We start from the raw sequence: 20,469 nt of genomic DNA on the forward strand, positions 1-20,469 counted from the left end.
CTCCATTTGGCAGGGCACTGCACTGCTCCCTGGAGGAGCAAGTAACCCGGCCTCCAGCAAAGGCAGCCTGTTTGCAGGTTAATCCTGGGGGGCCAGGGCTGAACATCTGGGGGTGATCTGGGATGTGTGATGGAAGGATTATGGCTCAACACAACTACCAAGCATGAGGGTTGCTGTGGCTTCTGGGGTGGCCCCAAAGCCCTTGAGCATCCGGGTTCCAAACACTTGTAGGGACTTTTAGTGTAACCTGTCTGTGGGATGGAAGACTGTCCTCACTCATGTTCCAATCATTTGTTCATTTGTTTAATAAAATTGGGCGGGGGGGCGGATGCCTGGGTGGCTCATTCAGTTGAGCGTCCAACTTTGGCTCAGGTCATGATCTCGCTGCTCATGGGTTCGAGCCCCGCATGGGGCTCTGTACTGACAGCTCAGAGCCCGGAGCCTGCTTGGGATTCTGGGTCTCCCTTGCTCTCTGCCCCTGCCCCGCTCACGCTTTCTCTCTCTCTCTCTCTCTCTCTCTCTCTCTCAAAATTAAATAAACATTAAACACAAAATTAAAAAACTTTTTTTTTTTTTTTTTTTTTTTAGGATCTACTTAATACAAAGCCTGGTACTAGATTCCAGGGGCACAAAAATGAGCAAGACTCAGCCTTTGTCCTCAAATAGCTTGCAGACTAATAGGGAGAAAGAGACTAAACAGCTACCTAAAACTTCATTTAAAAAGTCTAATGGAGCACCAGCACAGTGCCTGAGTAGTGAGAAGGGAGGAAGACTTTATTTCTCGGGATGAGCGGAGATTCCCAGGGAAGGTGCCCTTCACTTTACATCATGAAGGATGGATTATGTTTCGACAACACAGGTAAGGAAGTAAGTGGGAAGGGGACTTGTTAGGCCATAGATCAAAATACCAGCATATAAAATTAGAATCATCCAAAGTTGTTGTTTTTGCAGGTTAATACAAAAGGTCAGCTATGGGCAATTTCAACCTAATACCAAAGATCTGCCAAAGTAAGGGGCGCCTGGGTGGCTCAGTCGATTGAGTGTCTGACTTCAGCTCAGGTCATGATCTCATGGTTCGCGGGTTCGAGCCCCACGTTCAAGCTGTGCTGACAGCTCAGAGCCTGGAGCCTGCTTAAGATTCTGTGTCCCCCTCTCTCTCTCTTCCCTTCCCCTGCTCATGCTCGGTCTCTCTCTCTCTCTCAAAAATAAATAAACGTTAAAAAAAAAAAAAGATCTACCAAAATAAGAAATGCCTTTCTTCTTTGGATTGACTAAACTTTAATTATTTTAATCACAAGAAAGAAATTTCAGCACACCCAGAGACAAGTATCTAGAGACTGTCTGTCCCAGAGTCTATCCTGAACAAAAACAGAGCATAGCAGATTTTCTGTCACAATCCACCAGCTCCTGGCCCCTGCCAGCAAGGGGAGTCTTCAGAAATGACAGGACCAATTCAAGTTTCCAACGCAGGGCCAATTCACTTGCTCTTTGGGATGGCGACAGAAGGGACACCCACTGCTTGCAACCAAGTTTCTGCCAGCAACGACCAGGCATCAATTCCAAAGCCGAGAGGTGTTTTTTGGTTTTTTGGTTTTTTGCCCCTTCTATTGTTTTCTTTAGGGCAGAAGTGGAAGGACAGTAGTTACATCCAACTACAACACTCTTGCCAAGTTTCTTGATTTGTCATTAGAAACATTCAAAAGTGGGGACACCTGGGTGGCTCAGAGGGTTAAGCATCTGACTCTTGATTTTGGCTCAGGTCACGATCCCACGCTTCATGGGATCAAGCCGGGCATCATGCTCTGTACTGACAGCACAGAGCCTGTTTGGGATTCTCTCTCTGCCTCTCTCCTGCCCCTCCCCAACCTCTCAAATAAATTAATTTTAAAAAAAAAGAAACATTCAAAAATGAGCAAGCTATCATATAAAAGTAATACATGTTAAAACATCAGAAATAGTATTTTCCACCTATGATACCGGCAAAAGAAAAAGCTTAAAAATATCTGGTGGGGGTGTAAATGGGTACATTCTTTTTGCAGGGCAATTTGGCAACAACCATCACATTATAATGCAGTTCCTCGTCCCTCCTATTACTGAACAAGTCCTTTCTGAAGCCGGTAAGTGGGAGCAGAGTTACAAAATCAGAAAGGGAAACAAAATAACCAACCCAGCTGTGTCAGATTGGAATTGGAGGTATTGGTGGGGACCCATGATATACCATCTACTCAAATAGCTGCAGAAATAAATACACACAGTGCATGTTCACATGTACACATATACACAGATATTCCCTAGCTGTCCCCAGAGGGCTTGGGAGCAGTGACGCCTCAACTACAGAGAGCATACCTAGAGTTCAGATCGTGGCTTTTATTTGTTTATTTTTTTAAGTTTATTTATTTTGAGAGTGGGGGAGGGGCAGGGAGAGGGGAGAGAGAATCCTAAGCAGGCTCCACGCTGTCGGCTCACAGCCCAATATGGGGCTCGAACCCACTAACCATGGCCTGAGCCGAAATCAAGAGTCAGATGCTTAACCAACTGAGCCCCTCAGGTTCCCCTAGATCTTGACTTTTAAAATATTGTTTGCCACTGAAAGGAACCAGGAGTCCTTGGAGAAATGGCTGATTCAGAGCTGGGGAGGGAAGATCACAAGATGGGCCTGGAACATTTTGTTGCAGCATACGATACATCCAAATACAAAGTGGATATGGAAAAGCAAATATAATAGTCCTGAACCAATCTTTTTTTTTTTTTTTAAGTTTATGTACTTACTTTTGAGAGAAAGTGCAAGCAGGGGAGGGGCAGAGAGAGAGGGAGAGAGAGAAAGAATTCCAAGAAGGCTCTGCACTGTCAGCGCAGAGCCCAATGTGGGGCTGGAACCTATGAACCATGAGATCTCGTGACCTGAGCTGAAACCAAGAGTCAGATGCTTAACTGACTGAGTCACCCAGGTGTCCCAGCTCTGGACCAACCTACAGAATCCACTGTCATATGGGAAAAGCCAAGTGCAGAACAAATGCATTAATGCTGTCATCTGTGTACAAAAAAGAGATGATGAGAAATGTGTCAGTGTGTCAATGTACAGAGGACCACTCCTGATACAGGAAGCATGAAGTGCCTCTGGGAAAGGAGAGTGACATGGGAGGAAGGATCATCTTTCACCCCTTGTGTGACTCTGGGTTTTGAAGCAAGTGACTATAATACCCGTTCAAAAAATTATTTCTTAAAAAAGCAAAATGTGTATTACCTAGGATCAGAAGGAATATTCACAAGAAGTTTTGCAAATTTATCTGATGTTTTTTCTCTTGTTCCAAATTAGTAATCTGCCTTCTGGGAAGGAACACGCAGCTCCCTGCAGTGCCTTGTTTAAGGACAATAAACCATGCTCATTGCCCGTTATTTCCATCTTCTTTCCCTGAGAAAATAATTATTTCCTGGGATCTTTGGTGTTATGAATTGGATTGCCTCCCCACTAAAATGCATATGTCGAAATCCTATTTGGAGATCAGGTCTTTAAAGAGATAATTAAGTTAGGGGCGCCTGGGAGGGTCAGTCGGTTAAAAGTCCGACTTCGACTCAGGTCATGATCTAGCGGTTTGTGAGTTCCAGCCCCATGTCGGGCTCTGTGTGACAGCTCAGGGCCTGGAGCCTGCTTCGGATTCTGTGTCTCCCCCTCTCTCTGCCCCTCCCCTGCTCATGCTCTGTCTCTCTCTGGCTCAAAAATAAATAAAAACATTAAAAAAAAAATTTTTTTTAAAGAAGTAATTAAGTTAAAATGAGGTCTTTGAGGGGCACCTGGGTGGCGCAGTCGGTTAAGCGTCTGACTTCAGCCAGGTCACAATCTCGCGGTCCGGGAGTTCGAGCCCCGCGTCGGGCTCTGGGCTGACAGCTCGGAGCCTGGAGCCTGCTTCCGATTCTGTGTCTCCCTCTCTCTCTGCCCCTCCCCCGTTCATGCTCTCTCTCTCTCTCTCTGTCCCAAAAATAAATAAAACACGTTGAAAAAAAAAAATTTTAAATGAGGTCTTTGGGTGGACCCTAATCCAAACTGACTAGCGTCCTTATAGGAAGAGGGAATTTGGACACAGACCCATTGAGAGGGAAGAGGATGTGAAGACACAGGAAAAAGATGGCCATCCACAAGTACAGGAGACAGGACTGGAACACATCCTCCCCTCATGGTCTTCAAACGAAGGGTCCCTGCTGACACGTCGATCTAGGACTTCTGGCCTCCAGAACTATGACAAAATAATCTCTGTTGTTTAAGCCACCTGGTCTGTGGTACTTTGTTACAGCAGCCCTGGCAAACTCATACATCCAGTCTCACAATAGGGTGTCCGGCCAAGGCTCTCCCCCGACAACAGTGACCTATCCAGGCAACGGACAGGAGTCCAGGGTGGAGGGAGCCAGTGAGGGAAGCAGCTCAGGGGGTATGCCCACACCCAGCAGGACTTTGTCACACTAGGGATGCAGACAGGATTCCCGAGGCAAGTGGGAGCTACTGAAGGATTTGAAGACTGAATGATGTGGTCCGAACATAATATATTAGAAAAGAAGGTGGTGGACAAGGGGTTGGAGTGGAGAGCCAACCAGGAGACCCCTGCAGGCGTCCTGGTGGGAGAGGGGGAAGGGCAGCCCTCTGGGGGATTAGAGCACAGGGGGGCTTGAGCGAGTTGGAAGAGATGGGAGTATTGCTCAGGTGTTTGGGGAGATCGTTCAGGTCGAGAGAGCTGAGCTCTGTGGTTGACCGTGTGAAGAAGAGTAAGAGAAACGGACAAAAGGGTCAAAAAAGACTGTACATCTCTACGGGAAGAAGGGGGAATACCAGAGAAATGAAAGCAAGCTTTGATTGGAAAGAGCAAGTCAGGGGCCAGTGCAGAAGGTCAAGAGGTCTTGGAGTGAGGGGCCAGGACCCAGGGAAGGGTCCTCGCCCTTGTTTGGGTGTGGGGGACAAAGCCAGGGGATTGTTTTTGGGGTGAAAATAGAAGTCTTTGGCCCCCACTGGAACTTGTAGAGGAAGTGGGAGGAGCAGAGGACAGCCTGCCAGTGAGGGCAGAACCAGGCAGTCAGTGAGTGCTCCGCCCCCTCCTACTTCTCCTCGCAGCAACTGCAACACTGAGGTTGCAGAGGGCAGGTCGGGATTGGCAGGACAATGTGCAGAGAGGGGATCCGGTATCTCGGGGGCACAGCATCCATGGCTCTACCAGATCTGATGCTGGCCTGGTCCTCATAATCCTGGGATGGAGAGTCACAGTAGCTCCGGAAACACAAGCACTCACACCCTCATGGGCCTGCTCTGACGCATCAGTAATTAGCAAGTGTGTTGAGCACCTACTACTAGGAATACAGAGGCACTAGGAATACAGAGGAGCACAGATCCACGCAGTCTCTGCCTGTGAGAACTGGTCTGGTCAGCTGGACCCCGTTGGTGTGGTCCCCAGCTTCCTTGAGGAAGTGATGGTTGAGGTGCAAAAATGCACAGGGGTTAACTAGGTGAGGAAGGTTCCAGTTAGAGGTCCAGCCTGCCGGGAACTCAGAAGGAGGAAGGGCTGGGAGCCAGAAGCAGAGTGGGGTGAAAGCATGCTGCAGGAGTAGGCAAGTCTCATAGGCCATGATAAAGACTTGAACACCATCTAAGAGCGCTGAAGCCACGGAAGCCTTTTAGCAGGGGAGTGGAATCATCTGGTATGTCTCCAAAAGGTTCTTACTCTGTTCAAATGGGTGGAGGAGGGTAAGAGCAGGTGCGGAAAGACGAGTCAGCACCGTGCCTCAAGAATTCCCCGGTCACCCGAGAGGAGCTTACCGAAATGTAGATTCGGGTCCAGGAGGTCTGGGGTGGGTCCTGGGACCCTGCGTCTCTAGCAAGTTTCCAGGTGGTGCCCATGCTGTTGATCCACAGACCACACTGAGTAGCAAGGGGCTAGTCCAGGTGAGCAATGTGGTGGCCTGGACCAGGGGGTGGCAGGGGCAGTGGGGAGAAACGGACAAATCTCAGACGTGCTTTGGAGGCGGGCTCTTCAGTGCGCAGCAATGGGTAGGACACGGGGAGAAAGAGAAGAAAGTATCAGAAATGGCTCTCAGATTGTGGAGTGGGTTCTCTGCGATGGGAAGGCTGGAGAAGGAGCTGGGTCTAATGGACGTTAGCCGTGGGAGATGTCAAGTTGGGAGGCGAATACAGAGTCCCAAGAGCCAGAGTGGATGCACACACCCTGTCTTCCCTCCCACATCCACGCCGTCTGCGGAGGTGGTAGTCCCCACACCTGGGACACCCAGGCCGGCTTGCCCCAAATCACGATTGCGAATCCTGTGCTCAGGGCCTCATGGGCATGGCCTGCACTTCGTCCCAGCCCTGGGTGCCCCAGCCTCTGGTGGCAGAGGACCAGAGGGAAAGCGGCCCTCAACGGGCCACTCAAATTCTGAGGCTGAGAAGGAGGAAGGGCGAGATGGAGTTGGCAGGAGAGTTTGCAAGGGAGAGGATCCAATTTCCTCACTGACAGAACAAAAGCCACTTTCTCTGGGAAGAACTTAAAGTTGGATGTCTGATCCCCATCTTGGATTTGCACGGAGTCCCTTTACCAGCCCCCGGGGGGCCCGGAGAGCCGGAAGGGCTCAGTCCGCTGGCGCCATCTAGTGTCTATAGGGAAGTAGTCCTCTGGTGGTCACAGAGCGGAGGCCTCGGCCAGGCTCGGGGTGGGGGGAGATCCAGCCTGCAGCAGAGTTTGGGGCAGCTGCGGCCTTCTAGGGCAGTGGGGGGCGGGGGATGGGGGGGAGGTGACTCAGGAGTTTATGACTCCGTATTGGTCTCCTAGGGCTGCGGAAACAAGTTACCACAATTGGGTGGCTTAAAGCAACAGAAATGTATTCTCTCACAGTTCTGGAGGCTACAAGTTCAAAGTCAAGGTATCAGCGGGCCATTCCGCCTCTGAAGGCTCCAGAGGGGGAAACTTTCCCTGCCTCCTCCTGCTTCTTTGTCGCTGGCTGGTTTGTAGGTGGCTCCAGTCTCTGCCTCCACCTTCAAGGCCTTCCCTGTATGCCTGTGTCCAAATTTCCCTCTACTTAGGAGGACACCGGTATTCAGATTAAAATCTACCCAGTCCAGCGTGACCTCATCTTAACTTGATTTCATCTCCAAAGACCCTATTTCCAGATAAGGTTATGTTCACAGGTACTGGGGAGTTAGGATTAGAAAGGATCATTTGCGGGGGCGGGGGGGGGGGACACATTTCAACACAGAACAGACTCCTTTCAACCAACAGCTGTTCCCTGAGCATCTGCAAAGTGCCCACCAGTGCCGGAAGCTGGGCTGGCTGAGCTGACTAGCCGACCTGTTCCAACCTTGAGGTTTTCCCATGTGGTTCTATAAGTCTTGTCACTGATCTGTGGCCTCCTGATTCACCCTGGACTCCTTAGCACCCAGAGAGTCAGTATTTCATTGATGTAGGACGAAGAAGGGCAAGAGACAGGAAAGAAAGACTGCAGGAATGATGAGGAGGGGGACAACACAGGGGTAAAGGGGTGCAGAGCACATGACATTTGAGCTGGGTCTAGAAGCAATAGAAGTTTGCCAGGCAGGAAAGAGATAAGCAAGGGTGAGGGGACTTCTAGGCAGAGCTGAAAGTGTGAGCCACGGCTCGAGGGGTGACAGTGGCTGTGATGTCGGGGAGCATGGGGGAGTCTGGTATGGTTGCAAACGAGGGTGTGTGGGTGGGGGTATGCTGCCCAAGGGCCGTAGCCCAGAAGATGGTGACTCAATGGGGAAGAGTTTAGAGGACCATTCTCATGGCTTTAAATATTATCCTTGGAGGGTTTTTTTTTTTTTTTCAGTTTATTTTATTTATTTACTTAAATAATCTCTACACCTAACGTGGGCTTGAACTCACGACCCTGAGGTCAAGAGTCACATGTTTGACCAACTGAGCCAGTCAGGTGGCCCTCACCTTAGAGGTTTTAAAGCCTGCTCTAGGTGTCATAATTACCAGTAGAGACGGCAGCAGGCAGAGAGTCACGACAGGTGGGGTCCAGAGGGCCTCCTCGATAAAAATTGAAATATAGTGGGGCTCAGTTGCTTGTGTCTGATTTCTGCTCAGGCCGTGATCTCACAGTTCGTGAGACTGAACCTCTCAGCGGGCTCTGTGCTGACAGTACAGAGCCTGCTTGGGATTCTCTCTGCCTGCCCATCCACTGCTTTCTCTCTCTCTCTCTCTCTCTCTCTCTCAAAATAAATAAACTTAAAAAAAATTGAAATGTAAATCTGCCCCCACTTTCTGGCAGCACTTAGTCCAAAATAAAACCATGTTGTTTTGAAACTTACCCAAAATACTTCACACAAGCCCCTGGCAGTACTTTACTGAGGTGTGCAAGCCACCCCATGGCAGCAAATACCAAGAAACTGGATCTGTGTTAGTTTACGCATGTCCCTCACAGTCTGGCTGTGGGCATCACCGTAGTCAACGCCTCTAATCCCTAGTGTGCCGAGTGTTGTTAAAAATGAATGAATGTTTAATTTTACCAAATGCCTCTTCTGCATCTATGAAGATGGTAACACATTTTTCTTTAATTTGGTAATATAATACATTGTGATGAATATTGATAGAAGTATTTGCTGTTAAACTAACATTGTATCCTTGCTAAACCCTACTTCATTGTGATAAGAGCATGTGGGAGCTTGTGTGTGTGTGTGTGTGTGTGTGTGTGTGTGTGTTAACTTTTTTAAACGTTTATTTATTTTTGAGACCGAGACAGAGCAAGAGCAGGGGAGGGGCAGAGACAGAGAGAAGCACAGAATCCAAAGCAGACCCAAGCCTCGGAGCTGTCAGCACAGACGTAGGGCTTGAACTCAGGAGCCATGAGATCCTGACCTGAGCCAAAGTTGCACGCTTGACCGACTGAGCCACCCAGGCACCCCTTAAAATACAGCAGTTTTGGGGAAGCCTGGCCGGCTTAGTTGGGAGAACATGCAACTCTTGCTCTCGGGGTCATGAGTTTGAACCTGGGTTGGATGTAGAGATTACTTAAAATAAATAAATAAATAAATAAATAAATAAATAAATAAATAAATAACTTAAAAAATGTATACAGAAAAATAAAATAGAGCAGTTTTTAAAAAATGTTATGCATCTATATTCCTTAGTGAAAATGATCTGTAATTTTTCTTATACTTATTTGCTATCAGAAAACTGTACTAACCCCATAAAACAAAATAGCTTGCTCACCTTTTTAAAATTTCCTGAAACACTTTGTAGGATATAGAGTTTATTGGTTTCTTTAAAACTTTTTTTTAACGTTTATTTTTGAGACAGAGAGAGACAGAGCATGAATGGGAGAGGGTCAGAGAGAGAGGGAGACACAGAATCCGAAACAGGCTCCAGGCTCTGAGCGGTCAGCACAGAGCCTGACGTGGGGCTCAAACTCACGAACCGTGAGATCATGACCTGAGCTGAAGTCGGACGCTTAACCGACTGAGCCACCCAGGCGCCCCAGGAGTTTACTGGTTTCTTAACAGTTGGATAAAGCTGACATATAAAATCATATGTGCCTGGTGTCTTTTTGATGGGAGATACTTTTGATTACCAGTTTAATTTCCTGAATGATTGTTGATTTAGTTAGGTTTTCTGTTTTATTAATTTTGGTGGGGTTTTTTTTCTATGAAGTTACCACTTTATTTTTTTAATTAATTTATCTTTTTTATTTTTTTGCAGTTTTATACCTTTATTTGACAATCAGCAATTAGTTCTCATCCACATTAACAGTCTGTAGATTTTTGGGGCGCCTGGGTGGCTCAGTCGGTTGAGTGTCTGACTTCGGCTCAGGTCATGATCTCACAGTTCGTGGGTTCGAGCCCCGCATCAGGCTCTGTGCCGACTGCCTGCTCAGAGCCTGGGGCCTGCTTCAGATTCTGTGTCTCCTACTCTCTCTGCCCCTCCCCCGTTCACGCTTTGTCTCACTCTGTTTCTCAAAAATAAATGTAAAAAAAAAAAAAAATTAAAAAAAAAAAAACCAGTCTGTAGATTTTTGAAAGTGGTGACAGGTACATAGGTAACCAACGTACAGAGCTTGTTTGGTGAATCCTCATCCTTGTTACGTTTTCTGGTCAACCGCACGTGGATGCGGTATGGAACATTCCTTGTTCCTTTGGCCCAGACAGCTTTGTTGAGCCTGGTGTCGATGCGCGCATCTGGGGTTCCCGTCTCCTTCATAGCAAATTTCCGGATCTCTTTGAGTGCCCGAGGGGCATGCTTCTTCAAACCCACTCCATGGATGCGCTTGTGAATGTTGATGGTGTAGTCTCTGGTTACTACCTCGTTGATGGCAGAAGGGCCCTTCTTGTCTCCATCCTTCTTTGCGGGAGCCACCCTGCCAGGCCCGGGTTGGAAAGTGAGCTACCATTTTAATATATATTTTCGAATTTGTTGGTGTAAAGTGTTTTGATTTTTAAAATTTTATTATCTGTAATCAGGTCTGTAATTATATTTCTCAATTCCTAAAATTTGTTTAAACTTGTGTGACTTTGTCTTTTACCTTGAGCAGTATCACCAGAAGTTGATCTATTTCCTTAGTTTTGTTTATTTTACTCAGATTTATTAACATATCATTTATATACAGTAAAATGCACTCCCTTTTAGTTTTTAGTTTTGACACTCACACGATCACGTAACTGCCAAAAAAAGAAAATCATGTAAGTACTGCCACGATCAAGAAATGTTCCATCTTGGGGCGCCTGGGTGGCGCAGTCGGTTAAGCGTCCGACTTCAGCCAGGTCATGATCTCGCGGTCCGTGAGTTCGAGCCCCGCGTCGGGCTCTGGGCTGATGGCTCAGAGCCTGGAGCCTGTTTCCGATTCTGTGTCTCCCTCTTCCTCTGCCCCTCCCCCGTTCATGCTCTGTCTCTCTCTGTCCCAAAAATAAATAAACGTTGAAAAAAAAAATTAAAAAAAAAAAAAAAAAAAAGAAATGTTCCATCTTCCTCCAAAATTCCTCTGTTTTTCTTTGTAGCCAACCCCACCCCTGCCCCGGCTCCTAGTAACCACTGACCCGTTTTCTGTCTTTATAGTTTTGCTTTTTACAGAATGTCATATAGGGGTGCCTGGGTGGGCTCAGTTGGTTGGGCATTGGACTCTTGATCTCAGGTTTGTGAGTTCAAGCCCAGTGTTGGGCTCTGTGTTGGGCTCTGCAAAAAAAAAAAAAAAAAAAGCAAAAACTAAAAAGTGCACTTTCAGAATGTCATATAAATAGAACCATATATGACTTACTTTTTGAGACTGGTTTCTGTTTAGCATAATGCATTTGATTTTATCCACATTATTATGTGTATCAATAAGTCCTTCCTTTTTGTTGCCAAATAGCATTCCATCAGATGGCTGTTCCAGTTTGTTTATTCATTCGCTAGTTGAAGGACCTTTGGGTTGTTTCCATTGTTGACTAGTGACATTGAGTATCTTTTCATGTGCTTCTTTGCCATCCAGTTATCTTCTCTGATAAAGTGTTCAAAGTTTTTGCCTCTTTAAAAAATGTGGTTGTTTTCTTTGTTTTCTAATTAAGTTTTCAGAGTTATTTTCTATTGTAGATACAGGTCTTTTGTCGATGTGCGTTTTGCACATATTTGCTCCATTTTATTTTTTTAATTAAAATTTCTTACTTTTTTTAATTAAAAAATTTTTTAATATTTATTTATTTTTGAGAGAGAAAGAGACAGTGTGAGGGGGGAGGGGCAGAGAGAGGGAGACACAGAATCTGAAGCAGGCTCCAGGCTCCGAGCTGTCAGCACAGAGCCCGACACGGGGCTCAAACTCACTAACCTCAAGATCATGACCTGAGCCGAAGTCAGACGCTTGACCAACAGAGCCACCCAGGCCCCCTGTTGCTTTTTAATTTAATTGCATTGTATTTAGTAGAGACAGTGATTAGTACAACAGGTTATTTGAAATACATTGAGATTTTCTTTGTGATCTTATAACTGGTCGATATTTGTGGTGCTCTTTGATATTTGAAATAATGTATGCTCTCTATTTTTTGGTGCAAGTTTCTATATCCAAGCAAAAATACTTTGAATGGTGCTCAGCACCTGAGTTCTCAGTAACTATGAGCTAACAGTACTACTATCTTCCAACATGCTTACACTTTTTTTCTGCACGATCTATCCATATATGATAGAGGCTGTTAGAATCTGCCACGAGGCTTAGGGATTTGTCTATTTCTCCTTGTCACGATGGCTGTTTTTGCTTTCCACAACTTGAGGCCATTTTATCAGTTGTGTGTTCCTGCATAGCAAGTAACCCCCCCCCCCAAACTGAATGGCTTAAAACAACAATATAATCTCACAGCTTCTGAGTCTGAGATTCAGAAACGGCTTAGCTTGGTGGTTCCGGTTTGGGGTCTCTCTGTGGGGCCGCTGTCCTCTGCAGGTGCGGCCCAGGGCTGGAGGGCTGGTTCCAAGCTCACTCCCGTGGTTGGCAGCTTGGTGTGGTCTCTCTCCCTGCCCAGACCCCTCCTGGGCTGCTGGAGTGTCCACGTGGCACGGCTGCGGGCTTTCCCCAGAGCGGGCGATTATGTGCAGGGCAGAAGCTGCGAGGGCGTTTCTGATGCGGCTTCGGAGGCCACATTCCGTTACTTCACCACACGCTCATTAGAAGTGAGTTGCTAAGCTCAGCCCATTTTCAAGGCGGAGGAGTGAGGCTCCATCTTTTGAATGGAGGAGGGTTAAAGAATCCGTGTGCATATTTAAGGGACTCAGCTATGTTATTCGATCTGCCAAGGTTTATGATGTCCTCTTTTCTTAATGGCGTATTCTTTTATTATGTACTCTTCCCCTTCATCTATTATTCAGGTTTTTTTAAATACCATATGGTTTATTTGTCTCTGTTATGCTACGAAGCCACCCTTTCATCCCTTTATTTCCAATTTCTTTGTTTTTGGTCTTTGTTTTGGTTATTTCCAATTTCTTTGTTTTGTTGTAGGTCTCTTTCATAAGTAGAATTTTATTGGATTTTTAGGACTTTGATGCGATAAATTCTTTCAATATCTGAGTTTATTATGTTTATCTTTCTTACAATTATTAATACATTTGGGTTTATTTCCACTGTCTCATTTTGTATTATCTTTTTAATATTCTTCCTCTTTATTTCATTCTACTTTCATTTGGATTGAAAATGCTGCCAATTTTCTATAATCTCTATTTTTTTTTTCTTGTCTAGTTGGGAAACCATGAGATTGTATTTCCATTCTTTTAGAGGTCACCAAACTTTTTCTTAAAAAAAAATTTTTTTTAATGTTTATTTATTTTTGAGACAGAGAGAGACAGAGCATGAGAGGGGGAGGGTCAGAGAGAGAGGGAGACACAGAATCTGAAAGAGACTCCAGGCTCTGAGCTGTCAGCACAGAGCCCGACACGGGGCTTGAACTCATGGACCTTGAGATCATGACCTGAGCCCAAGTGGAATGCTTAACCGACTGAGCCACCCAGGTGCCCCAATCACCAAACTTTTTCTTAAAAAATTGAAGTTATTATCTCCACTACCCCCCCCAAATATTTCCTAGACTTTTGCCTCTCTTTAGATTTTAAAGTCTCTTTTGTCATACATTTCTAATTTTATTGCTTTGTCATCAAAGAATATAGTCCGAATGGTAAGGATCCTTTGGTATCTGTAGATTTATGAGCTTACCATATTGTTTTTTTTGTTTTGTTTTTTTTATTTTATTTTTTATTTTTTTCCCAACGTTTATTTTTATTTTGGGGACAGAGAGAGACAGAGCATGAACGGGGGAGGGGCAGAGAGAGAGGGAGACACAGAATCGGAAACAGGCTCCAGGCTCTGAGCCATCAGCCCAGAGCCCGACGCGGGGCTCGAACTCACAGACCGCGAGATCGTGACCTGGCTGAAGTCGGACGCTTAACCGACTGCGCCACCCAGGCGCCCCATGAGCTTACCATATTGTTTTAAATGTTGCATCTCTCAAAAAGAAGGTGTATTTATTTGTTCCAGGTATGAGGGTTATAGACATCTAATAGCTCAGTCTTATCAATTATGCTGCTTGACCATGGAGGAGGGTGATAATATTTCAAACCACAATTGTCGGCCTACCTATTTCTCCCTGAAGTTTTGTCAGTTGCGGCTTGCCCTATGCCAAGATGCCCCCCTGCACTATCACAGACACATGTTATATTGATTTCTCGGTGTGTTTATTTAATGTTAATGCCAAGCTCTGTTCTCACTGGTTCCATGTGGATAGTTTGTTGCTCAGATACATAGTCCTCTTTCAGATTACAATAAAAACGTTGGTAGAGGTTAGAAATGGATCCGGGCTCATACATTTGTTAGAAGCTTAGAAATGGATTCGGTAATGAGGGACAACACCTGCTTCAGAGCATTTAACAGCTTTCTGACATCTGTGACCTGTCACAGCTCTAGAGACTGCGTGCAGTGCAACTCGACCACTGGGTGGCGCACTAAGCATATACTTCGGTGCTCCCTTCTACTCGTCCTCCTCCGGCAAGAAAAGATCCGGTGATAAATGTAAGGGGGGGGAGGGGCCCGTGAAAATGAGAGGTCTGAATCCAACAGTGTGTGTGCGTGTGCGTGTGTGTGTGTGCCTGCACCAGGAACTTACAGTAACAGAATATGAGACTTTTTTTTTTTTTTTTTTTTTTTTTTTTTTTTTTTTTTTAGCAGAGATAATCCAGAGGATACAACAAATGGACTGGTTCATTGGTTCATGTGCTTGCTCATTTATTCATTCAATCGGAAATATTTCTTCATGTTTTTTCCCTTTTTGTAAAACAAAACAAAACAAGCAAAAACGTATCCAAACGTTGAAGAAATTAAAAAGTACTTCATCTATTGTTTCCTTCTGTAATGTCATATTTATGGTTTTTTACGTTTTATTTTAAATTTCACAAAAAGGATTTTATATCTCTACTACTGAGCAATGTGATGCATTGCTTTAGTTGTGGAAACAGAAAAATACTGAGTCGTTATGTTTATGTTATCACCCCCACCACCCTCACACTGTTGTTCATTTGGTACACTTCTAATTTGTTGCATGCAGCCGCTTTGAACCATCATTATAAAGATTTTATTGCCATGTTGAAAATGCTTATAATATGGCAGGCAACAAAAAGAAGCCATAAAAATAGAAGATTTCCTGTCATTAGAGCCATGTAGAGATATGTGCACATATGGTTGGAGGCTGGCAGTGGATGATGGAGAAATAAACATGCGGTTTTCTTAGGAGACTGGATCTGTGCATGGTTTTTCTCTGTTACAAATCATACATTCTTGGCGTGCCTGGGTGGCTCAGTCGGTTAAGCGACCGACTTCAGCTCAGGTCATGATCTCACGGTTTGTGGGTTCGAGCCCCACGTCGAGCTCTGTGCTGACAGCTCGGAGCCTGGAGCCTGCTTCGGATTCTGTGTCTTCCTCTCTCTCTGCCCCTCCCTCTGCTTGCAGTCTGCCTCTCTCTCTCTCAAAAATAAATAAACATTAAAAAAAATTAAAAACAAATCATACATTGTTGCTATAATAATTTGATACAGAGTAAAAAGGTGAAATCAAATATATATATATATATATCAATACACTTTATGTATCAATATAATTGATATACAAAGTTTAATACAAGAAAAACTTCACTGTCTATGTTTCTCTTCTGGCCATTCTTATTTGTTTCCTTCCACGATTCTTGAGGAAAATACTTGTTGTAGTGAGAAGGATGCTGTTAAACACTGATCTGCTCTGATGGTCAGATGTCCTGGGTCTGCTGCTGGGGGCCACCCGGGTTTCTCCTCTGCCAACTGGGACTAAGAAGGACAGGACTGTGTGAGGGTTAAGTTAGCGATTTGCATTCATTAGTTGAAATGATCACTTTACATTTATTCAAACTTAAACGCATTAAATTAAGAAAGCCTGCCAAAGCCGAGGGGCGCATCCCCCGTTTGAAAGCATGAGTCAGAGACCTTTCTCCGAATGGCAGCCTGTAGCTGAAGCCACCTGCGGGAGGGTGGAAACAAGGACGGCTTTGTCGCCGGTGCCACGGGTGGGTGGCAGGGGCGGCACTTCCTGACACCCCTCCCCCCATCGCGCTCCCTGCAGCTGTCCCAGCAAAGGTGCTGGGTTGTCTGCCACCTGGGGCCTGGAAACACCAGGAGAACTAACTCCCTGTGTCCTACAGCTTGGAAGTTGAAGCTGGAAAGGAAGGACAAAGGTGCAGGTTTCAGAGGAGGGATGGCTCAGGGAAGCGTCTCCCTTCTGGACAGAGACGGGTCTGGGCAGGGGGTTGCCTGTTGGTGTTGGCCAGGTGGGCTGGGCGGGGCCTTCGGGTTTCCCACCCGGTTGTTTCATTGGCCATGGTGTCCTCCCTCTGCCAGATCCAGCCAGGTTCACCGGGCTTCTCCCGAGGGAAAGCCGGTGTGGGGTTCTGCTCCCAGGACTTCTGGTCCCCACCAGTGCCACCTTCACGGAGAGCTTCCCTGCCCTCTGCACACGGCCCATATACGTGCTTCTCCTCACCCTGAGAATGGAGAAAGCCCGTTTTACAGATGAGGAAACCGAGGCAGCTTTATTATCTACCGCGTAGGGAACACCCTCAACCAGAAGAGGTTCCTTTCTGTGGTACAAATAGTTTCTTGTTCTGGAAAACACAAGCGGCACAGTCATTGAATCGTTAGGAGCGGGAGCCTTGGTTTGAAGAGGAAGGATTCAGTATGTCACTGGTTAGACTGTGAGCTCCCTAAGGAGGAGGACCGGCTGGCTCATCTCTGCCCCCCAGGGTCCAAAACAGTAGCTGGCTTGTCATCCTTGGGAATTAAGAGGGAACAGTCACCACCATTATGTCGGAAATTGTACGCGAGCACTTCCACACATTCCTGCAGAGCGGTGCTCTCACGATTCCCTTCTACAAGTGGGCAACTGGGGTCTAGAGAGGTCAGATGGTTCGCCTAAGGTTAATAAGGGGCCGAGGCCAGAACTGCATCTTTCACGAGCATCCGGGCTGATTATGGAATAGGTGTTCCCCCACTTTGACAAATACTGTCTTAAGGGAGGGTGCGGTGGGAACCTGGGAGGTTTTTCCCCCAAGTCAGGAGGATGGTCTTGAGCCTCGTTTGACCACAGTTGGGTCCAGTGGTCCCAAGCCTTAGGCAAGGCTGGTGGCCTGGGGTCAGGAGCTACAGTTCCTCCTCCTAGCTCCCTGACTAGCAGCTGTGTGACCTTGGGTCAGTTACTCGCCTTCTTTGGCCCTGAATTTCTTTCTCTGTACAATAAGAGGACTAGGCCAGGTCAGCCATTCTTGAGCCTTCTTGAAGGCTTCTTCAAGAGCCCTTCACTGTAGTCATACATCTTACACTGTACCTACAGTGTCCTTTGAGAACCTAGAATCTTCTCTCATGCTCACTCTTCCATTCTAGTTCATTAAAAATAAAGTGATCTCAAGAGCCACTAGTAGGTGGAGACCCACAGTTTGGAAACCTCTGGACTAAATGGCCTCCTGACATTCTGTGGATCTATAACCAAGGGTCCTGAGCTCAAATCCCTGGGGCCAGGCAGTGGGGTGAAGGAATGATCAGTGGTTGGAGGGGGTGGTGACTTGGTCAGTACCCACAGCCAACCAGTTGGAAGGCATATCTCCAGACGCTTTTATTTTATTTTATTTTATTTTATTTTATTTTATTTTATTAAAGACTTTTAAAAAGTTTATTTTCTTACTTCAAGGGGGGAGGTGGCAGAAGGAGAGAGAGAGAGAGAGAGAGAGAGAGAGAGAGAGAGAGAATCCCAAGCAGACTCCACACTATCAACACAGAGCCCAACTCAGGGCTCAATCTTACAAACCATAAGATCACCACCTGAGCTGAAATCAAGAATCAGACAGTCAACTGACTGAGCCACCCAGGCACCCCAATAACTTTGGTTTTAGATAAAATATTAGGAATTTATTACTTTGGTTTTTAAATACTGCACAAGCAAAATAAAACGGAAGGAAGCAAAACCAAAAAACATGCAAAAAAGCCCATAGGGCCAGAAATTTTAGTTCTGTGTGTAGATGATAAATCCTTGTTTTCTTTGCTGTTGTTGTTTGTTGGTGCGTTTTCGCCTTTGCCGGCCTGTCCTACAACAAATTAACAAATTAACCAAAAACGCTCCCTGCGACAACATTCTCCACCTCATCCCCATCGCGGAGCATGGAACACTCTGGGGACACCAAGGGCCTGCCTCCAGCAGGTGCACTGTAGGCAGCTGCTCCCAGAGGGCCCGGTGCTGATGACAAAGAGGCCAGGGCATCCAAAGCCTGAGCGAGAGGCAGGAGGAAGCCAGCCACGTGGTTCTCCAGGAAAGGGACCAGGCGTTTGCACAGAGCAGCGGGCTCCCCCTCTGCTTCCCCTCCGCAATGCCCTCTGCCTCCGGGTCTGTCACCTTACAGCAGCTTTTCTAGAGTGAGTCCTGCCCTAGATCTCCTTATCGGTCTCCTTGTCCAAGCTGGCCGCTCACCTCACATGAACTTGAGTATCCGTCAATCTCCGCAGCCCTGGGGTGCAGTCTCAACTGAAGACAGCTGTCCCATGCTTCAAAGCCTTTTGCAACCTACTGTTCACCTGCTCAGGGTGGTGTTTCTGGTTTTGAAGAAAACATCCCAAGGAGGAAGAAAAAACTACCAGGTCTTCGAACACTGCAAATCCAATTCATAAATGATAAGCAGTCACTTAAAATCACGGTGCCAAAACCTATTTGAGGGGCGCCTGGGCGGCTCAGTCGGTTAAGCATCCGTCTTCGGCTCAGGTCGTGATCTCACGGTTCGTGAGTTCAGGCCGTGAACCCGGCTCTGTGCTGACAGCTCAGAGCCTGGAGCCTGCTTCGAATTCTGTCTCCCTCTTTCTCTGCCCCTCCGTACCCTTACACTCTCTCTCTCTCTCTCACACACACAAAAATAAACATTAAGAAAAATGTTTAAGAACCCCAAAATCTATTTGAGTATGATGTTTGTGGTATATTCTTGCTAAGTGAAAAAAAAAAAAGTTATAACCCTGCCAACAGAGTGATCCTAATTTTGGGGTGCCTGGGTGGCTTAGTCAGTTAAGTGTCCAACTCTTGATTTCTGCTCAGGTCACAATCTTGAGGTTCATGGGTGAGCCCTGAGTCGGGCTCTGTGCTGACGGTGTGGATCCTGCTTGGGATTCCCTCTCTCTCCCTCTCTCTCTCTCTGCCCCTACCCCACTTGTGCGTGCTCTCTCTCCCAAGATGAATAAATAAACTTTTTTAAAAATGTTAAAAAAAAAAAAGTGATCCTAGTTTTTTGTTTGTTTGCTTTTTCTAACGTTTATTTATTTTTTGAGACAGAGAGAGACAGAGCATGAACGGAGAGGGTCAGAGAGAGAGGGAGACACAGAACATGAAACAGGCTCCAGGCTCCGAGCTGTCGGCACAGAGCCTGACGCAGGGCTCGGACTCACGGACCGCGAGATCCTGACCTGAGCTGAAGTCAGACGCTCAGCCGACTGAGCCACCCGGCCGCCCCCAGTTTTGACTTGACAAAAGAACACACACGTAGGGAGAAAGCCAGAAAGAATGCCAACACGTTGGTGACATATGCGGGGTCTGCTTGTGGAGATATTTGGATCCTTCTTCTTTGTAGAGTTTTTTTTTTTTTCTGACGAGATGCGTGTAGAAAAATAAGCAGTTTGTTTAAAATGGATTAAGACACTCAAAATAAATAAAATGTTATGTTATTAACCCCAGTATCACTGCACTTGAGAGCAAGAAGGACAACCAGGTGCTCCCGTCAGAGAAAGAAGGTCATGGAGCTGGAAGAACCCGTCTGACAAAGACACTGAAAACGACTTTGTTTCCTCAGGTGCGAAGGAGAGTGGAGGTGGGGGGTCCAGGTGGGGGTGTTGTAGAGGAAACAAAAGAGCCAACAGAACCTGGGGAGCCTTTGATAGTCTGTGTGCGTGTATGTGCACGTGCGCATGTGTGTGCACACATAAGTGGTCTGGGCAAGTGACTCTGATCTAGTGCGGCAGGGTTGACACGTGTGCTTGGCTCCTGATAAAATAAGGTTCTCTTCCCCCAAGGAGCCTTTAGGCAAATTGTACATGAAAAACAAAACACGGTCCAGAAGTGACACCTTGACGGCAGAGACAGAATTCTCGGAAAAAGGAAAGCAGCCGGGGCACCCGGGTGGTTCAGTCGGTTAAGCTTCCAACTCTGGATTTCGGTTCCGGTCGTGATCTCACGGTGCAGTGCGGGGACGGAGCCCTGCCTCCAGCTCTGCTGGAGCCTGCTTGGGGTTCTCTCTCTCCCTCTCTCTCTCTGCCCCTCCCCCACTTGCACTGTCTTTCTCTCTCTCTCTCTCTCTCTCTAAATAAATAAATGAATGAAGAAAAAAAAGAAAGCAGCGATCACTCATAAAAAGACAACCTCTGCTGTGGACAGTGTTAGAACACGGCAAGTCCTGCCCCAGGAGCCTTGGCGATGCTTCTTTAAGGAGCAATC

The 20,469-nt window shown here is 46.4% G+C and overlaps 1 protein-coding gene across 1 annotated transcript; it reads right to left on the bottom strand.

Moving 5' to 3' along the window:
- Nucleotides 1-5,082: 5,082 nt before the first annotated feature.
- Nucleotides 5,083-12,101, bottom strand: LOC121032394 (60S ribosomal protein L31-like). The gene is made up of 4 exons (XM_040478428.1): nucleotides 12,081-12,101; nucleotides 9,992-10,373; nucleotides 5,350-5,483; nucleotides 5,083-5,229 (listed from the first exon to the last, which is right to left on the bottom strand). The coding sequence occupies exons 1-4, from the start codon at nucleotides 12,099-12,101 to the stop codon at nucleotides 5,083-5,085; spliced, it is 684 nt and encodes a 227-aa protein (XP_040334362.1).
- Nucleotides 12,102-20,469: the final 8,368 nt, after the last annotated feature.

This window comes from Herpailurus yagouaroundi, unplaced genomic scaffold (genome assembly GCF_014898765.1).
Source record: "Herpailurus yagouaroundi ecotype Mexico unplaced genomic scaffold, PumYag 141, whole genome shotgun sequence".
Classification (NCBI taxonomy): domain Eukaryota; kingdom Metazoa; phylum Chordata; class Mammalia; order Carnivora; family Felidae; genus Herpailurus; species Herpailurus yagouaroundi.

Bases quoted from the DNA above. Each gene is read 5' to 3' on its own strand.
- LOC121032394 (XM_040478428.1), bottom strand. From the start codon at position 12,101: ATGTTGGAAGATAGTAGTACT. The intron at 10,374-12,080 runs GTTAGCTCATAG...TTAAAATGGTAG, and splicing joins TGTTGGAAGATAGTAGTACT to CTCACTTTCCAACCCGGGCC. The intron at 5,230-5,349 runs GTGCCTCTGTAT...TCTCCATCCCAG, and splicing joins TGTGCTCCTCTGTATTCCTA to GATTATGAGGACCAGGCCAG.